We start from the raw sequence: 12,145 nt of genomic DNA, 5'->3' as shown, positions 1-12,145 counted from the left end.
TGTGCAATAGGATGATGGCGAGTCTGGCTTTGCCTAGGAGAGTCCTAGCTGACACCTGTTGTCCAGCCTAATTACTAACAGGACCCATGGCTACTCTTAAAAATACCTCCATCTGAATAGCACACAGTCTCTCTGCTCATGGAGCCCACTGCGCCTGGTGGCCAGCAAGGAGGGACAAGGCTGGGATGCACGACACAGACAAGAGGGGAACCTTGGGGACAGCGTGCAAGCAGTGGGCCCCGGGCTGTGGGGAGGCAGCCCCTGCCCTCTTCCCATTCAGAGGGGTCTGCGGCACACACATCTCCGTCAGCGACCACCGAAAGGCCGTGAGAGAACCACCTCGCTGCTCTCATCTCCGGGCCTCTGGAAAGCTGGCTGCCCGTTGCCACAGACAAGTTTCTGTTCACTTTACTAAATTCTGCTCCTCCTACCAGTTTTAGCTCAAATATCATCTTTTCAAGAAGTCTTCCCTTGCTCCCTTCTCCAGGCAGACACCCTTTGGAAGCCCCTGTCTTTTTCTAGAGGACTCGCCCCACCACACTTTCCCACTGATTTGATTTACTGTCATCGCACGGTGCTTCCTGAGGCCAGAACCACCTGTCTTTGCTCACTGATAAGCCAAGGGCCAGCACAGCCTTGTATACAGTAGGCACTCAATAAGTGCTGGCTGAATCAAGTGTTTAAAGCACCCAGCCCAATGCCTTGACCAAAATAGGTATTTAATGAACACTAACTACTCTAAGCATTATCATGACATAACAAAGGACATGTTTCACAGTGCAGGCGAATTATTTGCGAAATAAAAGTTAAGTATGAGTTAAATAATCAAGTCTTAAAAAAACAAATATAGAACAATTTTACACATACATTAGAAGTGATGTAAACCCGATTAAAACATGTAATGTAAACTTTGATTTAAATGAAAATAACTGGCATTGACAGGGGGCACCGAGAAAAAGGAAATGAGGTGTTTGGTATTAGTTCTTCTAATCTGAATTATTTCCTGATCTAGACCTCATCTGAGGAAATTGAGTTTTCAATTGAGTTTCGATTTCATTTTTATAAATAGCTAGTAGAACTGTTTCTGTTAAATGTTTAGAAATGTATCAGAAATACTTCTGAACAGCTGCCAGTTGTCATGGTATGGATTAAATGTCAAGTGCAAAATCATTAGTTTTTTCTCAGTGAGGTTAAAAACTAACATAAAGGTACATAGAAAATGCAGTTTGTTATAGAAGCCACCCTATTATGAAGCAGAGTATGGAAGGCAAAGCCACATTTTTACATAAAAAATTGGTGAAGTAATGATAATATGCAAACATTGTCCCAAATGTTATATCTTACAGCCTTCCCGAGTGGGAGTTCTCATTTTTGCTTTGAACTTTTTATTGCTGCTTCCCGATTAATCTACCAAATTTGTGGATGAAAGGACACTTCTTCAGAGATTTCACTTGCCTACTGATAAAAGCTTTAATCTCACTTCTACTACAGCCAAATGGATGAACAACGTTGGCTGGGTCTCACTGTGCACTGTGAATCTCACCCCCAAACCCACTGTCCTGGACATGATACTTCAGGGCCCTGTCCCCGCCTGTCCACACCAGGACAGGGGCACCAGACTCCCGTGCGTTTGCGTTCCTGACTTACAAGAAAGACAGCAGTACGTTTGTTCACTTTATCAAAGGCATCTTCTCACGTAGTTAGAGCCTGAGTGACAGGATCACTGCTCTATTTTCTTTTTTCCTACGTGAGGTAGTAATGTCACGGTAGAGAGTTTCAAGTCTTGGCCAACAAATTCACAAATGCCAAAACAGTGTGCCGACTAAGACTGTGTTAGCATTACCCAAACACCGCAAACTGCTGAGAGAACGCGACATAAAAAATGGGGCAGAGGGGCTACCTTCCCATTGCTCACTATTCACTCATCCAAAACCACTTCCCCTGTGTCTGTTCTTGCCAGGAAATATCCCCGGGTGCGCAGGCTGCTGCTGCCGGGGACTCTGGGCGTCCCTCCGAGTGACGGGGGAGTCCCTGCAGGGTCCCGGGCCCGGCCGCAGGTCATGCGCCGGCTGCTCCTAAGGACCTGTGTGGCGGCCACGCTGGGGCGGGCCGTCAGGTGTGGAAAGCAGGGTCTGACTCTTGACCTGTTTTGCACAGAGACCCCTTGAGGCTTCTGGGCGGACTGCATGAGAGAAGAGGACGGGGCAGAACACAGTGTTTCTCCCAGCAAATCCCACATTGTCAGAAATGAGATACAAGCCCATAGGAGTTCAACTCATTTCAGAGCCTCAGGAAAGGTAATAAGGAAAGGGCCTGTGTCCCTGAGGGAAGGAAGAAGGGACAGCGTGCGGCGGAGGCCACGCCGGCTCTGGCTGCCGGGCACGGCCGTCACCCGGGCCAGGCGCGGACGTGGTCCCAGCCTCAGGGAGCCACGGGGGCTGTGGCTCAGAGGAGCAGCAGACGCTTTAACTGCTGCATGTGTGACAAATGAGCTCTTACCCTGGGTGCCCCAGCCGTCCTCGGGGAAAGCATACTTAACACACTGATATTCCCAGGGTTGCCGAGGAGGCCTTCATGAGCTAGGCTATTTTTAATCATCTGATTACAGGATCGAAGACTATGTGCATGTGTAAGTACTTTAGAAAATTCACAGATGTTTAGCTGGGATGTGAGCTCTGCAAAGCAAAAATTCTATTTCATTAATTCATTTGCACCAAGCTTTTAGAACAATGTCTAGCATATTATAGACACCGAGTAATTAACTAATAAGAAGCATGAGTACAGTTTTTATGTATTCAGAAGGACCGGACTTCTCAATATTAGCTTTGCTCTGTCTGTAGCAGGTCATTTTGCTAGGACCGGTTTACGCATCAGCGACAATCGTCAGTTGAGCAGAACTGGTCTTGTTCCCAGCAGACATAAAAAAGCATGCTTGAAACTTTAATGGCTACGTAGGTGAGAACAGGAGTTTCTGCCCCATCCTCAAATTTACTGAATGGGCAACTCTACTGATTTTGCTTTTAATGTTCTACAGCAGGACTTGGTAAGTGAAGGCCTGCAGGCCAAAGCTGGCCCAGCACCTGTTTTTGTGGCACTTACAAGCCTAGGAATGGTTTTCACATTTTTAAAAGGTTGAAAAATGTCAAAAGAAGAATACTCCTTCATAACATGTAAAATTCAAATTTCAGTGTCTGTGCTGGGGGCAGCCATGGCCACTCCCTTCTGTCTGTACTGTCTGTCCTGCTTCCATCCGACCGCACCGGAGCTGAGTGGCTGCAGCCCAGCACACCTGTGTGTGCCATCAGCGGTGTCAGGAGGTTGGCTGGTCCCTGCAACAGACCATCACTGCACTTACACGGCATTTGTTTCCCTGGTCTCATTAATCCTGGCGTTTTTGAGTTAAAAGCACTGACTTCAACTCTTTATGCACAAGATCAGGTTATCACTTTTCTAAAAAGTTTTTCCTTCAAAACCTTTTAGCACTGAATAGGGGTATCTCCTCCGCAGAGGTCACGGGCTTTGTATTTCCGTGCATAAGGGCTCGGCAGCAGGCTGAGCACTGTGGCCTGAGCCTCAGGGCACTGGCGGGGGAAAGGGCTGAGTATATCTGTTTACTGGTCCCAGTAACTCATACAATGGGATGCATCTGTGTAAGCCCAAACTCCAAATTTAAAAAGTGGATTTGAATTCCACAAAGTCCCACCTAATTAAATTTCAATGTTCCTCCTTTCACCTCTGAAAATATCGAAGTGCGTCAATAATTAGAGATATTGAGTCTGCGGAGACCTACCCCCTTAAAGGGGAGCTCCGGACTGCTTTAGTGCATGGGGAGAGAATTCTCTCTCTGTGTATGTAACTTTCAAAAGTAGCACATGGTGCTGGAGACAGACAGAATGAAAAGAGGGCCTTCACCAATGTCTCACATCAAATATAAAAGGTAAAATAGTAAAACTTTTAGAAAAAACATGTAGGAGAAGGCCTTCGGGACCTAGAGCTAGGTTAGGCATTCTTAGATGTGGTAACAAATAGTATCCATAAAGCAAAAAGAGGTAACAGACTTTGTCAAAACTGAAATGATCTGCTCTGTGAAGGCTTTGTTAAGAGGATGAAGAGATAGGCTACAGACTGGGAAAGAAGTCTGAAGGCCATGTGTCTGACAAAGGACTAGTATCTACAACACATAGTCTTTAAGATGGGGGAAAAAAACTAATCAACCCAGTCAGAATATGGACAAAAGGCATGAAGAAACATTTCACTAAGAGGATAGGCAGATGGCAAATAAGCACGTAAAAAGATGCTCAAAATCATTAGCCATTAGGGAAATGCAAAGAGATACCACCACATACTACTTGGCACAGTTAACAATATTGTTCATGCATGTGGACATATGTGACGTACCCAGTGACATAGGGTGCTGGTGAGGATGCAGAGAACCCGAATCCCTTGGGCCCTGTCAGTGGGGATGTAAGACGGTACATCCACACTGGAAAACCAGTCGTCCAATGAAGTCTAAATTTTTGATTGCCATTCAAACCAGAAACTGCACTTCTGAGCGCTTATCCCAGAGAAATGATGACTTAGGTCTGCACAAAGACCTGTGCATGAATGCGCACAGCAGCTGTATTTATTAATGGTCCCAAACTAGAAATAATCCAGATGTCCTTTAAGAGGCCAATGACCACACCACCTGGTACACCCATTCATGCCGTGTTATTTAGCAATAAAGGAATTAAGGGGTGCAGAAAGCAGCTGGGGGGAAGCCACAGGACTGTGCTGATGAGAAGCAGCCAATCTCAGAAGACTACATATTGCATGATTCCTTTCTTGACAGAGTTACAAAAATGCAGAACAGACTGTTCGCTGTGAGGGTTAAGGGTGGGTGAGGGCAAGGGGGACCCTCTGGGGAGGCAGGTGAGTCCCCTTCATTGGGACGGGTGTTCTGCACACTGGTGGCATCAGTGTCAGTATCCTGGATGCGCTTTTACTTTAGTTCTGATGTTGCCACTGGCGGAAACCGTAGAGGCCACAGGATCGCTATTGTACTTCTACCACGCATGATTTTACAATTAATTCTGAAGAAAAAGTTTAATTATAATAATTAGTTATATTTGCAGTATTCATCTGAATTATATACAACAAATGCAAACCAATTTACTTCTAAAATTATTTTTATATGAAAGTATATATATATATATATATATATATATATACACACACACACACATATTTAGGTTCAAGATTCAAAGGGACTAAACAATAATCAGGATTCAGCACAGAAATCATGTATTTCTGAATTTCATTCATGACAGAAAGAAATATGGGTTTCATGATTGTAGAATTCTTGGTATATACTGGCAAATTTGAAGAGGCACATCATGCAATGTCACTTTCACCCATTTTTGGGGATAATGACCATTTCTCTGGGAATAAAAAAAGAAAGGAACCAAAGAAAAAGTCCTTTCTGCTAACACTGCAAACAGCTCTATTAATGCTGTTGCTGTGTACCAGAAGGGAGAGAAAAATCTAAGGACTAGGACTCCTTGGGCAGACATGTTAAAACCTCTGACAACATGAAAAATTTTAGGTGGTCAGTGGAATCTCAGGTATTAAAACAGATGAGTAGACAGGTGTATTTATGCCACTCAAGGCTTCTGTGTAATGAAGTTTCAAAAGTGGAACATTTGCTTTCATGATCTTTATATTTAACAAGTACTTAATGCCTGTGAAAATGGCATAAAATACACCCATTAAACATAGGTATAGACTGAAATGCTACAGTTAAACAAACCTCATGCAATAGATAAATCAATCATTTTGATTTCACAGTAAGGAATGTGAATTTCAGTAAAGAAATCCCATGCATGTCTGCATCCCATGGAAATGTTTCATGATAAACAAACAAGAATAGTTCAAGAACTATAACTGATACTCAACTATTAAACCAAGCAGTAAGCCCCCTCACCCCACAAATTTTCATTTTTGAGCTCGGGTGTCACTCTTACAATAGCTGTCTCTGGGCTTTTTTTCCTGCTTAATCAAGTTTTCTAGTTGCATTCTGATTCCCCTATTTGTATAACACTGGATATTTGTTTTAAATTATTTATTTAAATTGTTTTAAATTAGCTCTTTAACTCAAAGAGCCTCAGAATCAATTATCGAAAAGAGATCATAAGTGGTATATTATGTCCACTTTAGGTAATATCTACAACTCAAATTATTTTTCTATTTCTTGTAATTAAATGTTTAATACCTAATGTTTATATGATACATGGATACCATATGGTTATGAAAAGTAAGACGTCATCATGAGACTTGGGGAGAGGATGTAATTACTATCAGATTTTTCATTAAGAGTTCTGGAAATTCGCCTGTCCTTTACTGATAAACATATGATGAACACTCTCCATTGTCATGGGATCCTGTGGTGGATGCAGTCCTGCTGAGATCTGATTATCCCAACATTAGCATGAGAGAGTGATATTTACTTGTTTACCATCTTTTCCTGCTTCTAAGAGAAAACTACGCAATCTCTATGCCTTCCTACCCAGCAAGTGTCAGGAGAATCTTACTGCTGTCAGGTGAGTTGAGTGGTGTGAAGCAGGGGCCAAAGAGAGGGAAAGATCTAATTTGAGTCCTGCAGACTAAATCATCTATCACGTAACACTTCCCCTGAGTCAGCATGTTTCTGGAGCTGAGCATGAGCTCAGAGATGGCTTATATTTGGGGGAAATGATCAAGCTCTTTAGTTTCTCACCTCTGAGGGCCTCCTTGTCAAAACTGTGGCAGGGAAAGAGTATCATGTCTTGTCTAAACCTAACCATGGGGAAATTACTGCTAATACAGTTTGAAGCATGTGCCTAAATTCACATGGTTGGTAAAGATGCAGCTAAGCCCAGCCCAGATCTTCTCGCATCCACAGAAAACCAGAGCCTGGGTCACCTATTCTAAAAATGATATGATATTCTATGTGTGTGCATGTTTGAGATTTTTCTGTTACAGAGCTATACGGTTTGGCATAGTTCAACTGAATCTAATTATACTGAAGATGTTATATAAATTTAATATGTAACTATACGATAATAAAATACATATCTACACAGTAAAATATAACAACATATAATCAATTATTGTATCAATTTAAATATTAATAAACTGCATATATACTTATATACCTATTTTATGAAGTGCACATACACACACTCCCCCTGTGCCCAGGAACATGCTTGCTAACATCTGGATGGCTGTGCCCTCTCCAATAATGGTAAATGCTGCCAGATCTACTCAGAGCTGCACCTCCAGGGGAAGGGAGTTATCTGGGAGGACACCTTTAAGTTACTGACGCACATCTGTTGGGCTGCTGCTCTTGGGGCTGAAACCATCCTAAGAAATGGCTGTAAATGTTAGAGCAGAACTATAAAAAAAACAGTTCATCTAGAAAATTCAGTCTCACTAGAACCAATAACTGAAAAAATAAGAAGAAAATATACATACACAATAAACAAGAAAAGAGTGAAGAAAGGTGAATGCTGGTTGGTGTCCAATGTGTGGCAGGAATGAAACACAGTAATTAGTGGAAAGTATCCATGACCTCTGAACCCCCGGTACTTGTTAATAGCCCACAGCTATAAAGATAACTTGTGACTGTTACAGAGAAGTGTAAAAGTCATATAAAATGTGCTCTTCTTTATTCTTTGGATTCACAGAACCTCCCAGCAGGAGTGGGTCGACTGCCACACGCGCCATGAACACGGCAGTGGTGATGTGAGCAGAGTGCAGGTGGAGGGACAGCGTGAGTGAAGGACTGGGAACAAGGGAGGTGTGCTGGACTCCGGCCTGGACGCCCGCAGGGGGCGGAGGGCGCCGAGGCTCCCGTTCCACTCCCGAGTGGGTGAGGGGCTTAGCTTGGTTAGATCTGCTCTCAGCCGGAGTGGCTTTCCTTAAACACAGGCTCAATATAGACAAGTAGGTCTCGGAAGCTGATGCCCAGCAGGGTGATTACAGTTGATACAGTGTGATGCTGAAAGTTGCTGAGAGAGATCTTCAGTGGTCTCACCAAAGACAAGAAATAGCGATTATGTGAGGTGGAGGGGTTAGCAAAAGCCATGGTAGTGATCATTTTGCAGTATATCAAATAAGCTTATGCAGTGCTATATGCCAATCATATTTTTACAAACTTGGAGGAAAAACAGATACACCCTCAAGAATCAGGATGGTGCCATTTGCATGTCCCATTTCCACTCCTTTTGTTACCATGTTGCCAGTCTTGTTAGTATTAGGCGAAGTAGGTCATAGCTGAAATCCCAGCATTCTGCGGAACACGGAGTGCAGAACACCCACTGAGCCAGCGTCTCAGTGAGGCCAGGCTCAGTCTGTCCATACACATCCCGTGTTTCTCTGCCATGGGCCAGGGTTTGCTAATCCACGCTGAATAAAACTCCTTGGCCTTGAGCTGCTCATAGTCGATGTGGATATGAGGCCAGGGGTACCAATTTGTGGTGGTTCTTGACCCGTCCCATGAGGGAAGCTCTGAGGGTAGTGCGCACGGATGGTTCTGGCTGCAGTTGCTCTGTGCCACCCCTGACTGGACACTTGTCCTGTGAACCCAGCGTGTGGCGCAGTCTCCGTGAGACAATAACTCTGTGCTCAGCAACTGGCAGCCCTGATGGCCCCCTTGTAATAAAAAACAAAGGAGCTTTTTATTTTAATGAAGATGTGCCTATTCATTGTTTTTCGATGAAGTCAATTAGGGAGAGATGTCACGTAGCTGGGAAGCTACGGCTGCTGCTCACGGAGAATCGGCCTCACGGACTCTGGGGCACAAAGTGGCTGCGGAGCTGTTTTCCCCTCAAGCGGAAGAGGCAGCAGGCCAGACCGCGGACAGTCAGGCGATGCTGGCTTAACCCAAGCGTTAAGGTCAGCCTGGTGTGTGAACTCCATTTTCTTGCATTATATGCATGATTAAATGGTAATTAAGCCTTAATGAAATGTGTTAAGCTGATAAGCTGATTACAACTAACATAACTGCACGAGTCAGTTCACAGGCTCATGTTTTACACGCCACGTGGAGCTGGCAGAACAATGCACCTTTCATGGAGTTTCAAATCTTGTGAGCATCAACAGGTCATTTTTCTAGAAAATTCTGTCTTACAGTGAACTGAAGGTAAATACACATGCAAGGAGGTGTGCAATCCATGCTCCACTCCATCCATGGCCATTAAACATGCACTGACTGCATATAATGTTCTAGAAATACAGAGACATTCTGCCCTTCAGGAACTTAGTCTAGTAGATTGCTAGCAAAATACTCAAGATGAGAAGTGAACTGTAACCGAAGTGTGAGCGCTGACTCTGGGACTGCCAGGTGACACCCTGATCAATCCTGCTGAAGGGACGTGAGGAGGGAGGATGGCCACACTGGGGCTCACTGACCAGTCAAGAGCAAGAGGCGGTGGGCAGCATGTACACACACCCAGGCCGGGGGGCGCCCCGGAAGGCCAGCATCCTGGGCCGTGAGGCCTGAGTGCCTCGGGGTCTGCAGGGCACAGCGCGGTGCCTGGGGATGGCGTGGGGAAAGCAGAGTGGGGTGAGCTCACCCAGTGGCCTTGTTACCCTTTATCCTTGGCAAGGGGGATAATCAGAAACTTCTCTGCTGGGCTGGGAGGGCAGTGGGGAGCGTGGTCAGCAGCGCGGTGTCACCGGCAGTGCCTCATTTGAGCCTTGGTGTGGCTCCTCTGCTCAGGTGAGCGAGTGGGTTCGTGCTCACAGGGCAGAGGCGGCCAGGCAGGATGCTGTGGTGACTCAGCCCCTCTAAACTGACTTGGGCTGGGGAGGATTGGCTGGAAATGGAATTTTGAATGTGGACCATACTGAATTTGTTGCTGAATTATATGTGCTATGAGATAGAGAGACTTGTTAAAAAAAAAAATAAAGGACTCCCAGGGCCTTCAGACCAACTAGCAGAATGGAGTTGACATTTACTAAGATAGGAAAGACTTTTAAGAAAACCGGGTTTGGGAAAGGAGTGGAACGGAAGTGTGGTCAAGGTTTGCGTATTAAGTTGCCTGCTTGCGACTCCCTTGTACACAGCGAGACCGAGATCAGAGAATCCGGGGCAGCTGGGGGGCAGGCAGCAGTCCCACCAAAACCTCACTGCACAAACAGGGCAGACCAGGGAGCCTGGAGTGGGTGTTGGAGAAGCAGAGATGCTTCCGTTCGGATGGAGACCCACAGCTGTCTTGGGCCCAAGTTTAGCTGATTAATTCAAACCTTAAAATAGTTTCCGGAGATACCCATGGAGATCCACTGCCTCCCTCTCCCTGGTAAGGACTGGAATCTCTTAAGACTAACCATTCTCTCAAAATGTCATATTACCCAAACAGGGAGAGGCCTAAGATTCAAACGAAGGTGACTTCCTGGCAAAGCTGAGGCGCAGCTAAAGGAGAAGGAATCGTCCACCTACTTGAGAACTGGATGGAGAAGCCGGACTTGCTGATGAAGAAGTCGCTGTCGAACTGCAGAGTGAGCGAGCTGAATGTGCTGTGGATGTCCTCGGGCAGCAGGGAGCCACTCCACTCCTTCAGCAGGATGTCGCGGTCCAGCGGGCCGTCCCACACCTTCAGGATGTCGTGAGCCATCTCAGTGTCAAACACAATGAAGTGGAGGCTGCGGGGAGAGGGCACAGCATGAGCAAACGTTCCCCTGAACAGAACAGCGCTTCCCGCTCAGACGAGCATGCTCGGCACACAAGGTCGCATGAGCCAGCTCATCTCCTTTGCACCAACCCCAAGAAGGGCCTCCCATCCGACAGCTGTGGGCCAGGGTGTGGAGACCCACAGACAGGAGCTGGCCTGTGCACACCAGGGCCCAGCCACGATGACATCTGCGGTGGACACTATGTGGTGAGCTCTGTGTTGAAGGGGGAAACAACCCCTTCTGGGACTGTCAGCTCTTTTTATAATTCCAAGCTTTCTTGGGTGCACAAACCAAAGGCCAGTTGCACCAAGCTTTGTTTTAAGCTCCGGGAAGTCAGCTTTTTAATGTTGCTCTTGGAATGCCCAATAGGTGGCCGTGCCCACAGTGGGAAACATGTGCCGAGGTGATGAGCACGCCGCAAGGGCCTCTTACCAGAGCGACCCAACGCTGTATTTATTTCTATAAATCATATTTCAGGAAAAGACACATGATATGAAATACCAACACAAAGTCAGAAGCGTGTAATATAAACTCTTTGTCTCTGTGGTACCTTAACACACTTCGATCAGATTCACACACACTTTCAGAGCGACCCGAGATACAGGCGGCAAGAGGCAGCAGACCTGGGCCCTTGGCCTGTCGACGGCACTTCAAACGGCGGGGAGTTCAGCTAGAACAGCAGCAAAAAGTGGTATTCTCTGAATGTGCTAGTTAGTTGTTCTTCCTCCCTACTGCATACTAGACAGAATTGTAAGGATGATAAAAATTGCAAAAGATGACGGGAAAAACACTATATGCAAATCCCAGTATATTCTGCATTGTATTACATATTCAAGGAAAACAACTATCTCACCTTGCATGAAGTATAAAATATTTTATGTATTTTTACATGTTCAATGTTTTTTAATGTAAAGAGAAGTACAGAATATATATAGCAGACACTTTTGTAACCACCACCACAATTAATATTTTGCCCTATTTGCTTCATATCTTTTTAAAAATAAAAGCTTACAGATACTCCCCTCCTCTCCACTAATTCATTTGTTCTTCTCCCACATTCTGAAGTTGTGACGGACTGTGCCCACTTCTATTTTCACAATTTTCCTATTTACATGTGTGCATAAATTTCCCCAAATAATATACAGTACTATTTTGTGTGTCTAACAATTACATAATAGATACCAGCTGGCATGTATGCTTATCATTTTCAAGATGCTTGTTATGTTCATCATTCTGTGAAGATGCACTGCACTGACAAAGCAGATTGTTAATTTACTCCAAAAGCATGAATACATGGTTTGTCTGGTCCTCAACTAAAAGACAGTTTGTTTCTACATTTTAATAATGACAAGTGGTGCTCCGTCAACACCGTGGTGGATTCGCCCTAGGGTCTTTCTAGGCTTGAAGAGCAGAACTGCCGAGTCGGACTCCCGGCGGCTGTGAGCACTTGTGC

General features: G+C 45.1%; 1 protein-coding gene across 4 annotated transcripts in view; it reads right to left on the bottom strand.

The window, feature by feature from the left end:
• Positions 1-12,145, bottom strand: part of CSMD1 (CUB and Sushi multiple domains 1) — a 1,487,013-nt gene that overhangs the window by 183,662 nt on the left and 1,291,206 nt on the right. For all 4 annotated transcript variants that reach the window (XM_073219228.1, XM_073219229.1, XM_073219231.1 and 1 more), the window contains one exon: positions 10,460-10,662. In XM_073219228.1, coding sequence (XP_073075329.1) covers positions 10,460-10,662 — 203 coding nt within the window. The remainder of the gene's footprint in view (positions 1-10,459; positions 10,663-12,145) is intronic.

Source organism: Manis javanica, chromosome 12 (assembly GCF_040802235.1).
Source record: "Manis javanica isolate MJ-LG chromosome 12, MJ_LKY, whole genome shotgun sequence".
Lineage (NCBI taxonomy): Eukaryota > Metazoa > Chordata > Mammalia > Pholidota > Manidae > Manis > Manis javanica.
The sequence above is the reverse complement of the archived record's forward strand: the minus strand, read 5'-3'. Positions and strand labels throughout refer to the sequence as shown.